The sequence below is a fragment of the Gallinula chloropus genome (genome assembly GCF_964237585.1).
Source record: "Gallinula chloropus genome assembly, chromosome: 29".
In the NCBI taxonomy this organism is placed as follows: Eukaryota; Metazoa; Chordata; class Aves; order Gruiformes; family Rallidae; genus Gallinula; species Gallinula chloropus.
Genome location: NC_140114.1, coordinates 1,256,790 through 1,276,643, shown reverse-complemented (window position 1 = coordinate 1,276,643; position 19,854 = coordinate 1,256,790). Strand labels below are relative to the sequence as shown.

The 19,854-nt window shown below is 63.2% G+C and overlaps 4 protein-coding genes across 5 annotated transcripts; all 4 read left to right on the top strand.

The window, feature by feature from the left end:
• Nucleotides 1-3,863: 3,863 nt before the first annotated feature.
• S100A13 (S100 calcium binding protein A13) lies at nt 3,864-4,754 on the top strand (the record flags this gene model as incomplete). The annotated part of the gene is made up of 3 exons (XM_084276581.1): nt 3,864-3,986; nt 4,269-4,450; nt 4,617-4,754. Exons 2-3 carry the CDS (start codon nt 4,298-4,300, stop codon nt 4,752-4,754), a joined length of 291 nt encoding a protein of 96 aa, XP_084132707.1. The 5' UTR covers nt 3,864-3,986; nt 4,269-4,297.
• A 1,303-nt stretch (nt 4,755-6,057) lies between these two features.
• Nucleotides 6,058-7,978, top strand: S100A14 (S100 calcium binding protein A14; the record flags this gene model as incomplete). The annotated part of the gene is made up of 3 exons (XM_084276603.1): nt 6,058-6,090; nt 7,607-7,753; nt 7,859-7,978. 3 exons carry the CDS (start codon nt 6,058-6,060, stop codon nt 7,976-7,978), a joined length of 300 nt encoding a protein of 99 aa, XP_084132729.1.
• Nucleotides 7,979-13,638: 5,660 nt separating this feature from the next.
• On the top strand, nt 13,639-14,929 carry S100A16 (S100 calcium binding protein A16). 2 transcript variants are annotated; one of them, XM_084276839.1, is made up of 3 exons: nt 13,639-13,711; nt 14,252-14,423; nt 14,568-14,929. In XM_084276839.1, exons 2-3 carry the CDS (start codon nt 14,268-14,270, stop codon nt 14,730-14,732), a joined length of 321 nt encoding a protein of 106 aa, XP_084132965.1. In that variant the 5' UTR covers nt 13,639-13,711; nt 14,252-14,267; the 3' UTR covers nt 14,733-14,929. The 2 variants fall into 2 exon arrangements, with proteins under 2 accessions (XP_084132965.1, XP_084132966.1); XM_084276840.1 differs by having other exon boundaries at nt 13,641-13,660.
• Nucleotides 14,930-17,335: 2,406 nt separating this feature from the next.
• Nucleotides 17,336-18,441, top strand: LOC311202218 (protein S100-A4-like; the record flags this gene model as incomplete). Its single annotated transcript, XM_084276760.1, has 2 exons — nt 17,336-17,476; nt 18,277-18,441. The coding sequence occupies 2 exons, from the start codon at nt 17,336-17,338 to the stop codon at nt 18,439-18,441; spliced, it is 306 nt and encodes a 101-aa protein (XP_084132886.1).
• Nucleotides 18,442-19,854: the final 1,413 nt, after the last annotated feature.

The following is a 19,854-nucleotide window of genomic DNA, read 5'->3' as shown; positions in this document are numbered from 1 at the left end:
GATGCTGAGAGAGTCATTTGGGGGGGCTCCATGTCCCTCCCCACCCTAAAACTTGTGTGTCCCTTCTTGTCACCGTTGTGGCTGCCGCCAGCCCCGCTGCAGCCCCGTGGGGTGGCCGGGATGCTGGTGGTGCGGCACCAAGCAGGGTGCAGAGCGAGGACCCTCATTGGGGTCACCCCATCTCTGCCCCCCAACCCTGGGGCAGACCCTGCCCCAGGTCCTGGCTCCGCTCTGGTCCCCGTGGCACCGCGACGCCCGGGGTCTGACCTCGCGGCGTCACCCGCTCGGCGCCTGCCGGCATCCCCCATCTGTCAGCGCCGCGGTGCCGGGCCGGATCCAGCCCCGGGCCTCCTCCCCCACGCCGATAACACCGGGGTATCCAGTGTCCCCGGCCTGGCAACCGGAGCCAGCCGGAGCCGGGGGGGCAGAGCCGATGGGGGGCTATCGGGTGACTGAGCCAGGGCCCCCCGGGGCCACCCGGCTCCCCGTGCACAGAGAGGCCTCTTGTCGAGTGAGAAAGGCCCCACAATCCCAGCCTGGACGTTGCTCCAGCAACGGCTGGGCCAAGAAACCAGATTCCTGAGCTGGCACGGCTCGGCACGCCGATAATCCCGGCCTGGCTGCAGCTCTCCTTACAGGCCTCACATCCCATGGCCCCTCTCTGGGGGTGTCCAAGGCCAGGCTGGATGGGGCCCTGGGCAACCTTGTGTAGCTCCAGGCCTGGAGGTTGGTGTCCCTGCCTGTGGCAGGGGGTTGGAGCTCTGGGACCCTTGGGGTCCCTCCCAACCCAGAACATTCTATGATTCCATGATCCCTAGGCCGGGGCAGCGTGGGGCTCAGCCCACCACGGCCTCACCAGCATCCCTGTGGGAACAGCACTGAGCTCCCTAATACTCATCCAGAGACAATCACCCCATTTTACTTGGGGATACCCCCCTCTTCCTCCTCGCTGGGAGCTGCCAGCATAGGACGGCGGCTTTTCGCAAGAGCCGGGTGGTGCCGGGCTCTTTATCCTGGATTCCAGTCCTAATTTGGGACTAATTATATCCTGCTCCCTCCACTTCCATCTCCCGTGCTTCCTGCCCGTGGTTGGGAAATGCTGTGGCCGTGCAGCACCAACACCCCCCCCCACCTCACCCCCTGGCCTGGGGACCCCACAACTGCCCTGCCACCCGTGTGTCCCCCCCCGCCGCACCCTGTGCATGGAGTGAGGGGGGGACTGGAGGGTTTGGGGTGATGTGCAGGGTCTTGGGGGTCCAGCTCTTGTCCTAGGGCAGCTTTGGTGGCTGTTAAAGGGATCCTGGATGGAAGTGGGGGTCCTGAATGGATGTGGGGATCCCGGATGGAGGTGGGGGTCCCGGATGGAAGTGGGAAGCCCGGGTGGAAGTGAGGATCCTAGATGGTAGTGGGGATCCCAGAGGGAAGTGAGGGTTCCAAATGGAAGTGGGGGGCCCAAATGGAAGTGGGGAACCTGGATGGAAGTGGGGATCCCGGATGGAAATGGGGATCCTGGATGGAGTTGGGAGGGTCCCAAACCCATCAGGACACAACTCTCATTTCTGGTGTGGGGCAGGGAGTGGGGCTGGGGGCTGATGAGCTCCAGGAGATCCCAGATCCAGAGATGGAGAAGCAGGAAGGGACCCTGAGCTTAAAAACAACCCGATCCCTGGTCCCTCAGTGCCACCATGTCCCTGGGCTCCGTCACGGCCGGGATGTCCAAGCTCCCTGCGGTCTCCAGCTGTGCTCAGAGGGCCACCCAGTGAACCCCAAACCTCCCTGGAGAGAGCAGGATTGGGCCAGGCGTTTCCCGGGCGGTGGGACGGGCTGGAGCCAGGTTCCCAAAGCCGAAGCCCCGATGCCCTGGGGCAAATGGTGTGGGTGCCGCAGGGGGCAGCCCTGGGCGCCGCGGTCCCAATCCGGGGCCCTTGGGAGATCACACCCGGCTGTGTCCGTGCTGGCAGATTCCCAGCACAGGCTCTTACCAAACTGGGAGCAGCGAGGGACATGCCAGGAGGTTTACACACATCTTGGAACAGGTTTCAGCCGCGCTGCGACTCCCCATGCTCCACTTTGACCCAGCTAAACCAGTTGCTCCAGTTACTGGTGCCGGGGCTGGGCTGATCTTGTCTCTCGGTCCCATTGCTGGAGCATGGATGAGGCTTTTCCATCCCTGGGGTTTATTGGGTGGGGGGGGATGCTGGGGGGCATCACGATGGGCACCCCTGTGGTCCCCTCCAGTGAGCTCGGATAGGTGTGATGGGCCGGCATGGACTGCTCCCAGGCTGGTTGCCATGGTGACTGTCCTTGGGAAAGCCAGGATGGGTGGTGGACACCACCAGGATAACCCTTTGGGATACACCTGCACCCCCCACAAGCCCCATCTCTGGCTCTCAGGGTCCTGTGACACCTCCTGGTCCTGACATGGTCCCTGAGGCCGGGTCACTGCTCCCTTCCCAGTGGGATGTCCTGGAGTGGGGATCCCAGGCTGGACCAGGAGGTGCCATTTGTCCCCATCACCTGTGATTTGGCCACGTTCTGTTGTAGGGTCACCGCTGCCTCCTCGCCCCATCCCAGCACCTGGAATTGCAGGGGTGAGGAGTCACGGGCCCGCCTGGCTCTCAGGGCTGGTGAGTCACCCCAAACCTGTCCCCCAGTCCCTGCCAAGCCTGACTCATCCCAGCAGTTTCCCAAGAGACCATCTGGGTCCCCTGACGTGGGGCTGGACGGAAGTCCCGTCCCTGTCCCTGTCCCTGTCCCCGTCACCCCGGGGAAGGGGCCGGGCCGGATGGGGCTGCAGGAAGCCAATTCCTCCCCCGTGAGCTGGTGTGACGGGTACGGGGTGGGGACCGGGTGTCCCCGTGCTGGCTGGAGCCTCCCCATCCCCGTGGAGAGGTGGAGTGAGTGCGTCAGGGCTCAGCAGGGACTACAGGACCGGTGACGGTGGCATCGCCGCTGGGCACCTCCCCGCTCTGGGTCCCCAAAACGCTGCTGGGGAACCCCCAGGCTGGGTTCCCCTCCCATGTGCTGCCCAGGGTTGGGATAGGGGGGGTTGGCTTCTCATCCCAGCCTCTCTCCCCACCATGCCTGGTGTCCCACTGCTGTGGGGACGCCAGGATGCAGCCCCCCCATGGCATACAGGGATGGGGTGACTGGCAGCCAGGGACATCCCTGCCACGCCCCGGGCAGAGATAGTCCCCAGTGTCCCCATCCCCCTTCCCAATCCCATGCTGCCTGTTCCCTGGGCACCACGCCTGGGTTTTGGGGCCAAGGGGTGATGCCAGCATGTGGGATGCAACTCGGGGTCCCTGTGGGAACGCTGCTCCATCTCCCAGATGGAAACCTGCCAGGGCTGCCACGTTCGAAGCGCGGGGCGATTAGAAGGGGAGCGCTCGGGCAGTTCCAACTCCCCTAATTAATTTGGATTAATTAATTTTTTACAAAGCCCACTATTAATAGGGATGATGTCAGCAGGCAGCTGAGTCACAGCTCTCACTCGGTGTGGGTCCAGCCTGCCCATGGGTTCCACAGTGCTGGGTGAAGCTGGGATGAGCCGGCACAGCGGGATGTGAGCGGGGTTTGGGGGGGCCACATCCCCATCCCCAGTGCAGGGATGTGTTTAAGGGGTGACACCCCCCCTCCCCCCAAAAAAAAAGCTGATCCCAGAGAGTGCTTCATCCCCCTCCCTTTGCCCCGTGGTCCCATCCTGCTGCCCTGCAGAGCATCCCCACGGCGGTGCTGCCGACCCCCGGCGCTGGTCCCCACCGCCATGGCCGAGCGCTGGACTTGGTCGGGTGCCCACATGGGGAGGGAGCAGAGGAGGAGGAGGACGGGCGGTGTCTGTACGTCCGTCCGGCTGCAGCAGGAAACCCAACACCCTGGAACCAGGGACGAAGCGCTGCGCTCCCCCCTGCTGCGGCACAGGGTATAAAACCCCCCTGGGAGGGGGCTCAGACCTGCCTGAAGCTCCTGCCTGGGGGCGAGGGGGGGTAAGTAAGGAACTGCTGCCCACAGCACCAGCCCCCCCCCCCCCACTCTGTCTCCAAGGGCGGTGCTGGGGACCCCTGACATCCCCCCCCATCCCCATCCCCATCCCCTTCCCACCGTCCCAGCTGTGCATCACCAAGCGGCTCCGCTCCCCCTCCCCGCGCTGAGCTGAGACCTCACAGGCTCGCTGCACCCCAGGCTGGGGAAGTGGAGAGGGTCTCCCTCTCCCCATGCACCGTGGGGGCAGTGCCTCGTCATGACACCCCTCTGACCTCTCCCTGCAGCCCGGGGGCTGCTGCTGTGCCCTGGCACCATGGCCACGGGCGAGCTGACGGAGCTGGAGACGGCCATCGAGAAGATCGTCACCGTCTTCTTCACCTACGCGGGGAAGGAGGGCAAGAAGGGGACGCTGACGGCTGCTGAGTTCAAGGAGCTGGTCCAGCTCCAGCTGCCCAACCTGATGAAGGTAGGAGAGGGGCTGGGGAAGGGTGGCTGGATCCCTGTGGGACCCCCCCATACCCCCCAAGCTGGTGGTGGTGGTGGTGGGGCTGCTCCTGCTCCCCTGGGATTGGCAAATAAGGCTCGCTGGGGACTGGGGATCTGGCTGAACCTCCCTTCTCCTCCCCAAAAAGGATACCCCCTCCTTGGAGGAGAAGATGAGAGAGCTGGATGTGAACAATGATGAGGAGCTGAAGTTCGGCGAGTACTGGCGGCTGGTGGGGGAGCTGGCGAAGGCCGTGCGGAGGGAGAAGGCAGGGGGGAAGAAGTGATGGTGCTGGTGGGGCCGCCTGGCTGGTGCTGAGCTAATAAAAGAGGTTTCCTGGAGCCTGAGCATCGCTGCTGTTCTTAGCTGGGGGGGTCCTGATGTGGGCAGCCCACCTTCTCCCCGGCACCTACCTGGGGACCGGCCCAGCATCGCAGGTCTGGGTTCCCTTGGGGTTGGGGTGGTTGCTGTGATGGAAGGGGGGTTCCCTTGGGGTTGGGGTGCTTGTTGTGATGGAAGGGGTGCTCCCTCTGTGTTGGGGTGCTTGTTGTGATGGAAGGGGGGTTCCCTCGGGGTTGGGGTGCTTGCTGTGATGGAAAGGGGGTTCCCTCTGTGTTGGGGTGCTTGTTGTGATGGAAGGGGCCGTTCCCAAATCTCCCCAGTGCTGGTTTGGCTCGTGAGGTGTCACCCTGTGCCCCACAAACACCTTCCTGCCTGGCTGGCTGTGGGGTGGTGGGGATGTGGCTGGGAGTGTGGTGCAGCAAGGGAGCATCTCCGATGCTGCCACGTCCGTGACATCAATTCCCCATCCTCCCTGGAGTCTTGGGTGGCACGGGGGACGATGTGTGCCCAGCATGGCATGCCACCCCCAGCTCAGCACCCCAAACCGAGCTCCCATCCCCACCATCCACCTCTCAGATCCCATCACTGTGTGGAAAGGGTGAAATCCTGGCTTGGGGTGACCCCCTCCCCGCGCGCGGCCGGAGCCCCCGTGCTCAGGCGGCTGTTCCCACGCGGTGCAGCGTGGCTACACCGTGCCGTGCCGGATGGGGAACCATCGGTGTGGCCGGGAAGGAGGCGTTTCCCAGCCCCACGCTGGCCCTGGGCCAGGCCCTGAGACGCCTTGCACCACACCGCAGCTGGCGGCGCGCAGGGAGCTCCCACTCACACCTCCCCGCCGTATAAAACGCCGGCGCGCCGCAGCCCGCCCAGACCCAGGACAGCCCGTGGAGCAGGTAAGTGGCCCATCCACCATCATGGGATGGGGAGGGGAGGGAGGTGTCCTGCACCTAGAGGGATCCCACCACCCCTTTGCAACCCCCTCCCTTCTCCCAACACCGCCTTGCACCCACGCTTGGCTCTGCCACGACTTGCTGCTGGGGAAGGGATGCTCCCGACGCCGGGACGTGTCCCGGCAGCTCACCGCATCCTGGGGCTCCTTCCTCACCCTGCGCTCGGAAGGAAAGGGATCAAACCCCCCCAAAGCTGAGAGCTGAGCCAAGCTTTCTTCCCCCACCAGCTCCCCAAGACCTCGTTGGAGAGGACAGCCCCACCGCCGCCGAGGACCGACAGCCCCCTCCAGAAGCAGCATGGGCCAGTGCAACTGCCGCAAGAAGCGCAAGGTCCATGGGCGATGATGATGTGGTGGCACCGGGAGCCCCATCGGGGTGTGGGGTGCAGGGGTGACCCCGCACGGCCCCAGCCCTCGGAGCGCAGCCCTGGGCACAGGCTGACTCAAAGCAGTGTGGCTGGTCCAGCCCCATCCTGGAGCCAGACTCCAGCGGAAGGAGCCAGGAGGAGGCTGATTTTGGGGGGGGGTGTGGGGTGTGCTCAGCGATGCTACCCCGGTGCTGGGCAGGGTGATTTGATGCTGCAGACTCAGAGACGCTTGAAAGCTCAGGGAAACCAGGCAGCTTTCTCCAGCTCCCATGGATTCACCTTCCGGAGCTGCGCTCGCTCCGTGCAACCTCTCCAAGGATGCCCAACAGCAGAAAGTCTCCTGATTTCCTCAGCTTTCAAATGGGGGGAGAGGGTGCCCACCCCCTCTGCACCCCTTTGCACCTGTGGAGGATTTGGCCCTGGCTGGGATGAAGCTCTGGAGATGGTTGGGTTCCTCCTTACGGGCACCGCCTGATGTGGTTTAATGGTGTTCCAAGGGGAAACCGCAGATGCCAAGTGAATCACCATCGTTTCCCTTCAAACGAAGCTCTGGCTAATTAGCGCTGGGGGGAGCCAGGAGCTTGGGTCAGGCCAAGCTTTGCCCTCCCCCCCCACCCCACCGATGAAGGGGTGATGGGGAGGGAGAGGGGGCTCCCGCCGCCCACCAAGCACCATCCCAGCAGGTGACCGAGTCGTCCTGGGGACTGACTCACGCTGCCACCCTCTGCTTGTGCAAAGGAGAGGAAGAACCAGTCGGGACGGGACGGCCGCCGCAGCCCCTGCGCGCCGTGGGTGTAGCACCCGGAGACGCCGGGGTGGCTGAGCTTCGCTGGCCCCGGGCAGGGAGATGTCCGGGCAAGCAGAGACAGGGGGTGACATGCGTGCAGGGAGGGGTGTCGCATGGAGGTGGAGGGGGTATGGTGGCTGGAGAGGGGTGTTGTGGGTGGGCAGGGTCTGTAGGGAGGGATGTGACCTCCATAGGGTGGGGTCTTACATCCATATGGTGGGTTCTCCTATCCATAGGGTGTGGTCTCAGGTCTGTGTGGTGGGGTCTAACATCTGTATGGTAGGGTCTCAGGTCTGTATGGTGGGGTCTCAGGTCTGTGTGGTGGGGTCTCAGGTCTGTACAGAGGGGTCCCATGTCAGTATGGTGTGGTCCCATGTCTCTATGGGGTGGTCCCATGTCTGTATGGAGTGGTCCCATGTCTCTACGAGGTGGTCTTGCATCTCTATGGGGGTCTCACCCCTGTACAGTGAGGTCTCCCAGCTGTAGAGGGGGGGGGTCTCCCATCTGTACTGGGATGGAGTATGTTGATACGGAGTCCTATCACGTCACTGCAGAGGGGTTGAACATCTGCAGAGGGCACTGTGTGGGGGTGTCCCATCTTCCCAGGGGCTTGTCCTCTCCCTCTGGGCCATGCCCCATCCATCCATGGAGGTGTCCCACGGGTGCTCACCCTCTCTCCCCTCCCTGCACAGGACTGCCAGGAGCTCACCGACGTGGAGCGAGCCATCGAGACCGTCATCAACCAGTTCCACTGCTACGCGGTGAAGGGGCAGAAGGAGTACCTGACACCCAACGAGATGCAGGAGCTGGTGGTGCAGAAGCTGCCCCACCTGGGGAAGGTGAGGACAGAGCTTCAGGGGAGGGTGGGCAGGGGGAAGTGGGGTGGGAAGGGGCTGCTGGTGGGACCCTACAGCCCCATCACCCCCGTGCTTTCCCCGCTGCAGTGCGTCGGACCGCTGGAGGAGAAAATCGAATGCATGGGAGACCCTGACGAGGCCAAGCTGGAGTTTGGAGAGTACTGGGACATGATGGGGGATGCAGCCAAGGGCTGCCGGAGGAAGTAGAGGGTGGTGGGGGGACGGGAAGGCGCCCGAGGCCTCAGGCTCTGCACCGAGAAGCACGAGAGGCTGCTGGTCCCGGTGGGATGCGCCTGGGAAAACGCAGCATCGCTCCCGCTGGGGCTCGTCTCCTCCCTGCATCCCCAGCTGGGGTGGAGGGACCCCCCCCCCCGCCTCCCCAGCTCCATCCCTGCCCTCTCTCATCTCTTCCTGGGAAATCTCCCTTCCCATCCCCAGCTCCAGCCTGTCCCATGGCAGGAGGGAGATGGCAAGGGGGTTCCTGGCCCTGGCTCTGGAGCTGCCATTCCCCGTCCTTCGCTCCAGAGCCTCTACCCCCAGGGTGGTCCCACCTCCAGCCCTGAGAACCCTCTGGTTGCAGGTCCCCCAGCCCTGGATCACTGCAGCAAGAGAGACTCAGCTTCTTTCCCCCCACAAGCTCTTGGATACACGGGCTTGCCCCCCTCCCTCCAGCCCCATGCCCTGCCACCCCACGGGAGCCCCTTTCCTGCCTCAGCACCCTGGGCTCCGGGCCGGCCCCGACGTTGCTGTTCATAGCCTGGGCATATTCTCTGTTCTTCCCCCCGCTGGTGTGGGGACTGTGGGTGCCCTGTGCCTGCCCAGGTTTTTGGGGTGCCATGCCAGGGTGTGCTGCCTGTGCCGTGCTCCCCCCACCTGCCCCTCTGCAGGGATGCTGGCCCCTGGCTGGCGGCTGGGCTCGGGGCTGGGATGGTGGTGGGTGGTTATCAGCTTGTGTCACTTCCAATCGTTTTTGTATAAATTAATAAAGGAAAACACTGGAAAAAAAACCCAACCAAACCACCAAACAAACCCAGCCAGGATGGGGGTGACCTCGTTTGTCCTCTATGGGAAAGTGGGGAGTGGGGAAGGATGGGGGGTGGGTGCATCTCGATCGCAGCTTTGGGATGGGTTGCACAGTCCCACAGGTCTGGGTGGGAAGCATGAGGGTGCCTGGGATGCTGGGAGTGTGTGTGGTGCTGAGGGGGTCTGTGGGATGCTGGGAGTGTGTGTGGGATGCTGGGAGTGTGTGTGGTGCTGAGGGGGTCTGTGGGATGCTGGGAGTGTGTGTGGGATGCTGGGAGTGTGTGTGGTGCTGAGGGGGTCTGTGGGATGCTGGGAGTGTGTCTGGGATGCTGGGAGTGTGTGTGGTGCTGAGGGGGTCTGTGGGATGCTGGGAGTGTGTCTGGGATGCTGGGAGTGTGTGTGGTGCTGAGGGGGTCTGTGGGATGCTGGGAGTGTGTGTGGGATGCTGGGAGGGTGTGTGATGCTGAGGAGGTCTATGGGATGCTGGGAGTGTGCCCAGGATGCTGCAAGTGTGCCCAGCACTGAGGGGGTCTATGGGATGCTGGGGGTGTGCCCGGGATGCTGGGGGATATCCAGGATGCTGGGGGTGCCCAGGTCTGGGCACATGCACTCTTTCCAGGGCGGCTCATGCCCAGCAATCCCCCAAGCAGATTCAGACCAGGCACCCCCGAGGACTTCGGGCACGTAGCTCCACACTGAGCTGAAGGGAGCTCAGAGGGGACCCCAAAATCCTGCTGGGAGCAGCAGGATCCCACCCGTGCCAGGAGAACGTGGGATTTCTGTGTAATTAGGGCAAATTAGAAAACATTAAATGCCACAAAGTGGTGGCTTAGCTGGGAGGGGGCAATTAGCTCAGGCAACGAGCCCATGGAGAGGGAAGAAACGGGCTCAGGAGGGTGCTGGGCACCTGCTGAGCTTGGTTATCCCAACTTTCTTCAGCCATCTGGACCATTCCCACTGAGCTCCACATCCTGGGGGTTCCCCCTGAGCATCCCCAGTGACCCCCCAAAAAAAGGGTGAGGCTGCTCAGCATCACCCCAGTCACCTTGCAAGGTTCCATGGAGGGGAAGAAATGAACCAACCCCCCAAAATAAGGTGATGAAACCCCAATGTCTGGGTATCGGGTCCTCCCCGGGCCGGCGCGGCAGCACCGGCACCGCGGCTCGGCCACAGGTTCCCCCAACTTCACCACCCCCCCAGCGTCTGCTCTCACCTTGGGGTGGATTTCACAACGTGAATGACTATTTATTGTTCCTGCCTTGGAAATAAATAGATGGAAATTAAGCAGAAAGGCGTGGCGTGCCTTTAATTAGAGGCAGGAAATGTGTCAAATGATTGGGGTGATGGAGAAGGATTGGGGTGGGGGGTGGGGGAAAAAAGGGGGAGCCAAAGCCCTTCCACCAGTCCTGGGTCTTCTTCCCAACACCAGGCTGGGAATGTGCCATGGGAGTGGGGATTCCAGGGTCCTATTTCTGGCTTGGTGACTGTCTCCGCGGCGTGACGGTGACGGTGCGCTGTCGGGAGGGAGGACAGTGATTCCTGTGGCATGAGCCACCCTTGATAAGTATCTGTTGTATCTGGAAAAGTCCTTGGAGGTGGTAGGAACAGCTCAGCCTGTGCTGGGGTGGCCGGTGCCCCTCGGTGAGTCAGCGCCGACCGCGCCGCCGGCACGGCACCACGCTGGGGGAAGTGCCCACAAACACTTCCAGCCGCGGTGTGGGGAGCATCGCGGTGGTCACCAAAGACCCCCACCCCCCTCCCAGCTGATCCTTGAGAAGCCCAACTGCTCCCAGTCAGTCCATTCTGGAGCTGGTGTGAGCCCGTCCTCACGGGGGTGATGGAGGTGGCTTGGGAACCAACCACCTTGCCATGGGTTCGGCTGGTACGTGGCTGCTCCGAGCCACACGCAACACGCCCTGGATGCCTTGTAAAAAAATAAGGGCCTGGATGAGGTTGTGACATCTGCCAGGCACAGGAGAGTAATGAAAGCCCATGATTCAGAGGTGAGCTGTTTGCCTGCGGGGTCGGGGAGGGATTCCCACCCTCCTCCTCCTCCTCCTCCTCTGATGTTGCATCAACGACACCGGAGCATCTCGGCCGAGAGAACCGGGTTTGCTTCCTCCCGACCGAGATTAGGGAGAAGCCACCAGAGAGATGGGATGACACACGTTGGGGTTTCTGGTGTTGGGTTTTGTTTTTCCAGGGGATGGGAGTCCCAAAGTTCCTCCCAGCAGGCGGCTGCTGCCTGGCATATGTCACCTCCTACTTTGCATCCCGAAATATGCAGCCTCCAATCTACGCCCCTATCTAATCTCGGCACGGAATCGCTGCGCCATCGCTCTGGTAGACACACAGGGGTACAATTTGCTGGGGCAATTAATTATGGATGTGACTTTACAAGCACAGCTACTGGCCCAGAGGAGCCTTCGCTGTCCCAGTGCACCCAGAGATGGCTCAGAGCTGGATATGGCCCCGCTCGGAGCTGGTGCTTGTGCTGCCATGGTCCTGGAGACCCTTTTCACCCTCAAGAACAAGTGGTTTAGGTTCAAATAAATAATGTCACCCCCCACACTTTGCCAGGCAGCACCTGTGCAAAGCCAACCCCCCTTGGCCATCCTTGTGGGTGGTGGGTGCACAGGGTGGGTTGGAAAGGGGTGGGCAACTGGGGTGTGCTGGTGTTTCGGTTGGTTTCAGATGGTGACACATCTGCACCCCCATGAGCTGCTCCATGTCTGGAGAACCACCACTGCTGGGAGCCCACCACCCCTTCCAGATTGTGGGGGTCCCCATAGGTGCAAGAGCAGCCCCCCCACACCCCCCTCCCCATGAGGGGAAGGGGAGATGATGGAGCCCGCCACGGGTCTGCGCTCGCACCGACCCGTCCGGGTGTTGCAATCCCAAGGAACCATTTCCCAGGTGAGCCCCAGCCCGGAACGCCCTGGGAACGTCAGGGAGGGGCGGGATCCTCTTTAAAAGCCCGTCTGGGACCTGTGGTATGGGTGCAAGGTGAGGAGAAAGAAAACGTCCTGGGCTCCCACATCGGCGACAGACGGACACACAGGGACCCCCCCGGACGGAGCCAGGTGAGGCTCCAGGCTGGGGATGGGAAATTCAGCATCAGGGACCCTTTTTTGGGGGGGATAACTCATCCGGGACGTGTCGCTGCAGGTCGGGTGGGGGAATCCCCGGAGCCCTTCGGCAGCACCGCGCGCGTGGGGCTGGGGTGGAGAGGACTGGGGGGAGCACAGGGAGGGAATAGGGCTGGGGGGCTGGGGGGTTGTTATGGGGCTCGGCAGCACCCGCCGACCTCCGCTGCCTATGGAGAGCACAGCACATGGGGGTCCCAGTGGGGTCTGGCCTCCAGAAGAGGGGTATCTCACCCCTGGCTTTGCCTGTGGTGATGCCAGGGCTGTGGGCAGGGAGTTCTGGGCCTGGCTGTGGATCCTGGCGCTGGGCACCGGAGCTGATCCCAGGTCTGGGCATCGGAGCTGGTCCAGGCTCTGGGCACCAGAGCTGATCCCAGCGCCAGGCACCGGAGCTGATCGCGGCTCTGGATACTGGAGCTGATCCCAGGTCGGGGCACCAGAGCTGATCCAGGCTCTGGATATGGGAGCTGATCCCAGCTCTGGACACTGGGGCTGATCCCGGCTCTGGATACTGGAGCTGATCCCAGCTCTGGACACCAGAGCTGATCCCGGCTCTGGATACTGGAGCTGATCCCAGCTCTGGGCACTGGAGCTGGTGAATGTGTGAGGAAGGAGACTGGGATGTGGAGGAAGAGGATGGGCCGCGGCAGCTGGAGCAGGGCATCCAGCGAGCCCCATCCTGCCCATCCCACCCCCCCCGGCGCCCAGCCGTGCCGGCAGTCCCGCGTCCCGGCGTGGTGACAACGTCCTTGTGCCCCAGGCCAGCCCTGTGGGCCACGTGTGGCCCTGTCAGAGCCGCAAGGGCTGAGCCGCCGCGGATGGGCTGGGGCCGTGAGTCAGCAGCCAAGCAGCAGCCATGATGCCCTGAGGATGGGCTGGGCGCCGGTGACAGGGAACCAGCGACCCCAGCGTGGGGGTCTGCGTGTTGGGGGACCCCAGTGGGTGCAGGGTGTGGGTGTAGGGTGGGTGCTTTTGCCCAGTCGCTCCCGATTTCGTTGGTAATTAATGACCTGGGACGAGGCAGGGATGGGGCTGGAGGTCTCACCCAGCGACTCTCACCACAGCCTGCACTGGACCCCTGCCAGCACTGGGGCTGTTCGGAACCCACCCCGGTGCCCAGCATCCTGCTGGCTGGGGACAGTCCCCTGTGCTGGCACAGGGTGGCCTCACGCCGCAGCAAAGGCTCTGAGGGTTCCTCAGGAGGACACCCAGCCATGCTGAGGCATGCAGGGACCAGCCCGGGGCTGAGCCTCGCGTCTCCCGTCACCACCCCGACGTGCCCAGGTCCCCAGCCTGGGGCTGGATGGACGTGAGTCAAGTCTGCAGCTCCAGGCAGGTCCTGGGAGCAGCCAGACAGCAAAGACCCTCCTGGATGATGCTCCCAGGGTGGGGGGAACAGCGCTGGGCCTCCCCTCTGGGCTCCGCGCGTGCCGCCTCGGCTTCCTCCAAGGCCTGTGTGGCCACCGCTGCCGCGAAGGCCGGTGTTGCGCCCTAGACTGGTGTAAATCAGCACAGATCCTCCCCAAAACGAGAGGGAGCTGCAGGCCCCAGCTCACCCTGCTCCCTGCCACTGACAGGGCAGGAAAGGGCCAAGGCCGGACAAGGTGACGCCGTTTCCGTCCGTGGCTGCATCCTGCCCGGGGTACGGACATCCGACCCCGTGACAGGGACCATCCTGTCGGGTCCATCCATGGGAAGGAGCTTCCTTGGGACGGCAGAGGTGGGACGGGAACCCCAAGCATCGGGCAAGCGGGCAGGATCGGACCCCAGGGTATGGGGGATACCCTCAGCTTGGCTCATGGGGGGAGCTCGGGCAGGCCGAGACCTGCCCCGCCGGGGTGTTCCCAGAGCTGTGAAGCAAGAGGAGAGCTGGCTGGTAATTCCTGCCCTCATCCCGCACGGCTCCCAGCCCCATTCCTTCCTAATGAGCCCTGGGAAACTGGCGGCCGCGGCCCTTGGTGCTGCGCAGCCCCGCGGCCCCGGCGCCATTAATTGCCACCACGTCCCACGCGCGGAGGCGGCCTGTCCCAGGGGGGCAGGTGGGGTGGCTGGGGTGGGGCGTGTGCTGGGCCGGGTGGCACACAGGACTTTTTTAGGGGGGTGATTTGATGTGAGTGGTGGTGTGGGGGAGACAAAAACACCCCACACCTCGTCCCCGGTGGCGGTGGTGGTGGAGACACCCCCCCCCTGTGCTGCTCTGAGCCACCTCACCGTGAGCTTTGGCATCAGGCTGCCTCCTGCATGGGCACGTGGAGGAATAGAGGGGGGGTCTCGTGGAACCCCCCCCCCGCCCTGACCCCCATCCCCACAGGTGACCTCAGGCAGCCATGGCAGAATGCACAGACCTGGAATGGGCCGTCCAAGTGCTGGTGAACAACTTTGACAAGTACTCGAGCAGCTGCTGCTGCTGCAAGAAGCCCCGGCGCATCAGCAAGAAGGATTTCCGCAAGATGCTGAGCTGTGAGCTCAACCACATGCTGACGGTGAGCCCACCCCCCCCTCAACTCCCCAGGGCACGTGGGGCCAGGGGGAACAGGCTCCTCACGCTTCCATGGGGTCCCCTGCCCCCCTGCTTCACCCTCCTTGCCCAGCTGCCCCAGTTTGAGGGTCTCCTCTCTCTCTCCCAGGACACTGGGAACCGGCGAGCGGCCGACAAGCTCATCTGTGACCTGGATGAGAACAAGGACGGGCGCATCAGCTTCGAGGAGTACTGGACCTTGATAGGCGGCATCGCCAGCCCCATCGCCCAGATCATCCGGCAGCAGGAGCAGAGCATCAAGCACACCAAGTAGACGGAGGCACCCCGGACCCTCCCGGGGTTCAGAACAGCCCCCCCCTCCCTCCCCCCAAACCCCAGGGCTCAGCCCTTGCTTCTCCATGGCTCCCTGCTTCACGCCTCTCCTGCTGCTGAGCCCTGCCCTGAGCCCCACACTTGCCCCCCGGGGCACCCTGGTTGCCCACGGCGTTGCCAGGGTGAATCGGGGCGGGAAGACCCCGAGGGTGGGAGTTGGGGGTGGAGGGGGGTACAAAGCCATTACAGCCTTGTGGTGGGGGGCTCCTCCTTGCCCTGTGCCATGCCATTCCTGCCCTCATCCTCTTCTGCAAGCCCTGTCCTCGCTGGGCTGCTGGGCAAGAAGTAAAGGGAGAGGCTTCCCCTCATCTAGGACACGAGTTCTGTCTGTTCTCAGACCTGGGGGGGGGGGGGGGGGGTGGCATGGCCCCGCTTGGCAGAAATCCCACCATGCTGGGGGCCCCCCTCTCCCCTCAGAGCTCCCCTTCAAAGTCGGGGGTCTTTTTTCTTTTTGGGAAAAGGGTGCCTTTCCCCCCCCTCCCCCTGCCCAAGCTGGTGCCGGGTCTGCCCTGCCTGGTGCCCGGGAAGCGGCGCCTGGCAGCACCCCCGCGGTTATTTATTGCAGCAATAAAGTTTGGAGGAGCAGCGGGTGATGCTGAGGTTCTGACTCCCCACCCCACCCACCCACTGAGGGGATGCGGGTGGGGGGGGGCCGAGGGATGGGGTCTGCCTGTCCCCTCGTCACCCACACGGTCGTGGTGTGTTGTGGGTGGGTGACAACGCCTGTCCCAGCCCTCCCGCCTCGCAGGGATCAGCTCCCTGGGGCTGATGGAGCTACCACGAGGTGTCAGCAGACACCGTGGCCTCCCAGCAACCCCCCTCCCCCCCCCCACCTTGCCCCACAGCACCCCAAACCTCTCTGCCTTGGGGCGCAGGGTGCTGCTGCCACCCATCTCCGGGCGGGGACCCTCTCCACATCTCCACGCGGGGTCCCCGGGACTGCACCCCCCCCCCCCCCAATGTGGGTACCACAAAGGCACGGTCACCACCCAGGGGACCCCGATTCCCCGCTGCACCCCGCGTGGGGAGGGGGAGGGATGCTCCGTGGCCCGTGCGTGTGCCGGGACACCCGTGGCCGGCAGCGCCGGGCGGCTCGGCGCCCCGTGACACCCACGCTGCTGGCGGCAGCCCGAGCCGGCAGCCCCGGCGCCTGACGGGGATTTTCCACTGGGAAAGAACCCAGCCCTGGGGCTGAGAGCATGGCACGGGCTCCACAAGACCCCCCCTACACATCCCCCCCCACGGCAGGGGGGATGGCAGCATCTTGGAGACGGGACCCCCATCCCCATCCATCCATCCCTCCATCCATCCATCCATCCATCCATCCATCCCTCCCTCCCTCTGAGCCTGCTGCTCCCCTTCCCCACACCAAAGCATCCCCTGGCCCCCCCTCCCCATGCAGCCCACCTTCCCCTGTCCCGCTGAACCGGGGTTCGGGAGCAAACCGGGGGTGCTCCCGTGGGAGCCGGTGCAGCGGGGCAGGGCTACGGCTGAGTCACGCTGCAGGAATCCCTTTCGGGCTGGGGCTGGGCTGGTGACTCACACCGCCCCCCTCCCCCCTCCCCCCCCCCCGCAGTGGTTTATGGGGTGAGTGGGGCTGGGCTGGGTGCTGCGCCCGGCTGCTCTCACGGGATCCTGGGGGGATGCGGGATAAACCCTCAGGGTCCCTCCAGAAGGGACCCTTGGGGTGAGGGGTGACCAGCCCCCCAACTCGCAGCCCTCCCCCTGGCTCCTCAAACCCCACCCACCCAAACCAGACCGGTCTTTGGGATGGGCAGCAATGCAGATGTACCTGGGGGGCTGCAGGGAAAAGCCATCTGCCCTCCCTGATGCTGGCACTGCCACCCAGCAGCATCCTCCAGCTGTGAGTGGGACCCCCCTGGAGCGAGCCCTGGCCCCCAGCATCACCCACCTTCCACCAGTGCTTGACAAGGACCCACTGGGTGTGTGTGGGGACACCCAGGACGCACCAGCAGCCTCCCATCTTCTAGGGACCCCCTAAGGATACCTTAATCCTTCCCAATCCCTGCACCCATCCCTTGACATGCCCCTCAGACACCCCCTCACCCAACACAGCCCTCAGCTCCTCCCAGCAGCACCCAAACCCCCCCAGGTCCCACTAATGGGATCACACAGCTCGTTAGGCAAAAATGAGGCGCGGGCGAAACCGCCTTGGTGGTGGAGCTGCTGGGAAAGCCTGGAGGCAAAGGGGGCTGTGTGGGGGGCACTGGGCAGTGCCACCTGGGATGGGCTATAAATGCCCAGCACACCCTGGCCCCAGCACCCTGGTTTCTTGCTGTGGCACCCCGGTTCCTGCCTGATCCACGCCGACCCCGGTGAGTCTCCGCTCCCCATCCTTCCAGCTGCAATTCCCCCCCGTGGGTACCCCAAAACACCTCCCTGAGGGAGATGCCAGGCTTGCAGACACCCATCTGCAGCACCACAGGCTGGGTGGGGTGGACAAGCACTCCCCATCCCCACCAGCACCCCCCAGAGCCCACCCTGACCCCATGCTCTGCCCTCCAGGCACACAGGAGCCTGGCCATGACGTGTCCCCTGGAGCAGGCGCTGGCTGTGATGGTCACCACCTTCCACAAGTACTCAGGGAAGGAGGGGGACAAGTACAAGCTCAGCAAGACCGAGCTCAAGGAGCTGCTGAACAAGGAGCTGCCCGTCTTTGGGACAGTAAGTGGCCATGGGGACGGGACACATCCCTGGGCATCTGTGGAAGGAGGTGTTGTGGGAGCAGGAGCAAAGCATCCTGGGGGCTTTCTGTGTAGAGGAGCCTCAGAAGTGGCTTTTCAGTGCAAGGTGGTCTCTGAATTTACCCAGAGCTCACACGATGGGTGCAGCCCTTGTGTGACACGCTCAGACCTCATGTGACATGCTCAGACCTTGTGTGATGTGCTCAGACCTCATGCTCTAGGGCAAACCCTGGGGAGGAGGGATGGGACCAGGAGAAGGAGGGATAGGGCTTGGAGAAGGAGGGATTGGGCTGGAAGGAGGGATCAGACCAGGGGAAGGAGGGACAGGACCAGGAGAAGGAGTGATGGGGCCAGGAAAAGGAGGGATGGGGCTGGGAGGAGGAGAGGTGGGACCAGGAGAAGGAGGGACAGGACCAGGAGGACAGGAGCTGGAACACACTCAGACCAAGAGGAAACTTGCTTCTCTTTCACCCACAGAAATATTTTGATTGGCACAGAAAATGATGCTGGGATCTCCATTTTTTTTAAGCACCCCCCACTTCCCCTTTTGTGGCCCAAAATTTGGGTGGGGGGGAGAATCTTTGAGCCAAAGGGTTCATGGCTGAGGAGCACGTTTGCTGCAGCCATGCTGGTACCCCCAAAGGTCCCAGGTATCCTGGTGGCACTTGGGAAGGCAAAGAGAACCCCCCCTCCTGGAGTCAGGCCAGGCAAACCCAGGTTCTGTTACCTGGGAGGGGAAGGAACCTCTTCACCCCAGCACGTTGCCCCCTCCCCTTGCAGAAGCAGATGGATGAGGGGGAGTTCAGGAGGCTGATGAACGACCTGGACCACGACAAGGACAGCGAGGTGGACTTCAAGGAGTACGCCTGCTTCCTGGCCTGCATCACCATGGGCTTCAACGAGTTCTTCAAGGATGGGCCCTCCAAGCAGCCCCGCAAAAAGTGATCCCCCCCCCCCCTTCCAACCCCACCCCACCCCAACCCCGCTGCCCTCAGCATCGCCCTGGGGCATTCAATAAAACCTTCTCCCAAGCCTGGGCTGGCTTGTGTGTGCTGTAGGTTTAGCAGCCAGATGGGTGACTCATGGTTTCCTCTGAGCTCTGTGGGATTTTCCACCCTAGGACTCAGCCCTGGGAGGCTTTTTTTTTTTTCCCCCTCCTTCTCCTTATTTATTTATTTATTTATTTATTTATTATATTTATTCTTTGGCTTTGAAAAGCCTTGAGCAAACCAGCCCAGCGCCGCCTCCGAGCTGCTTAGTTGGACTTTCCCCCCTGGGCATCGTCCTTGGTGGCTCTGGGAGAGGTTCAGGGCTTGAAACACAGGAGCTTCCTCAAGCCCAGCTTGGCACAAGCTGCCCCCCCTGGGGTCAGTGTGTTGGGTTTGGGTTCTGGAGGAACCAGACAACAAGGTCAACCTGAGCCCCCCCCTCTCCTCCTGATTTACCCTGGAGACTGGGGGATGCAGCCAAGCAGCAGCTTCCTCAACTCATCAGGGTGTGATACCGGCTCAGGGATCACCCCACCTCCACCTCCAACCCCCCCTCGCAGAGGCAGCAGCTCCTGGCAGGTCTGGGCTGGTTTGTGGAAGGTGCTGCAGCACCAAAACCCTTGGAGAAACCAGACCAGAGTCCAAAGGGCTCTGCATCATCGCATGAAAGAGCAGATCCCTGGCAGATCCCTGGCAGATCCCACCCCTGAGCCCAGCCCTGAACCCACCCCTGAGCCCACCCCTGTGCCCACCCCTGAGCCCAACCCTGAGCCCACCCCTGAACCCATCCCTGAACCCACCCCTGAGCCCACCCCTGAACCCATCCCTGAACCCACCCCTGAGCCCAGCCCTGAGCCCACCCCTGAACCCATCCCTGAACCCACCCCTGAGCCCACCCCTGAGCCCACCCCTGAGCCCCCAGCTCCCTCAGCACCTCCAGACTTTCCCCTTCCCAGGGTCTTTATAAAAACCCCGGTTTCCACTTGCTGACAGCCAGACGAGGTTCAGGTTTTGGGCTTTTCTTTTGCCACAATGGTCCTTAAAGAACCCACCCCAGGGGGAGATGCTGCTGTGAGGTGTCACATCCCACCCAGGGTGCTTCATCCCAACTCCCTCCCTCTGGTCCCCATGGCAACAGGTGCCTTTATCCCAGGGGATCTCATGGTGGGACACTGGGTATTTTCCAGCCTTGCAAACAGTTAATTTCCTCCCCCTCTCCATGGCCAGGGGGGTGGTTATAAACTGCTGGCTCTTGGCTTTCCCCTGCAGCTCCCTGACACGTGCCCGGGACACGCAGCCACGAGAATAACTCCCCGTTACACAACGGGCCCTTGTGATGGGCAGTCAGGAAACACCAATCACTTGCAGA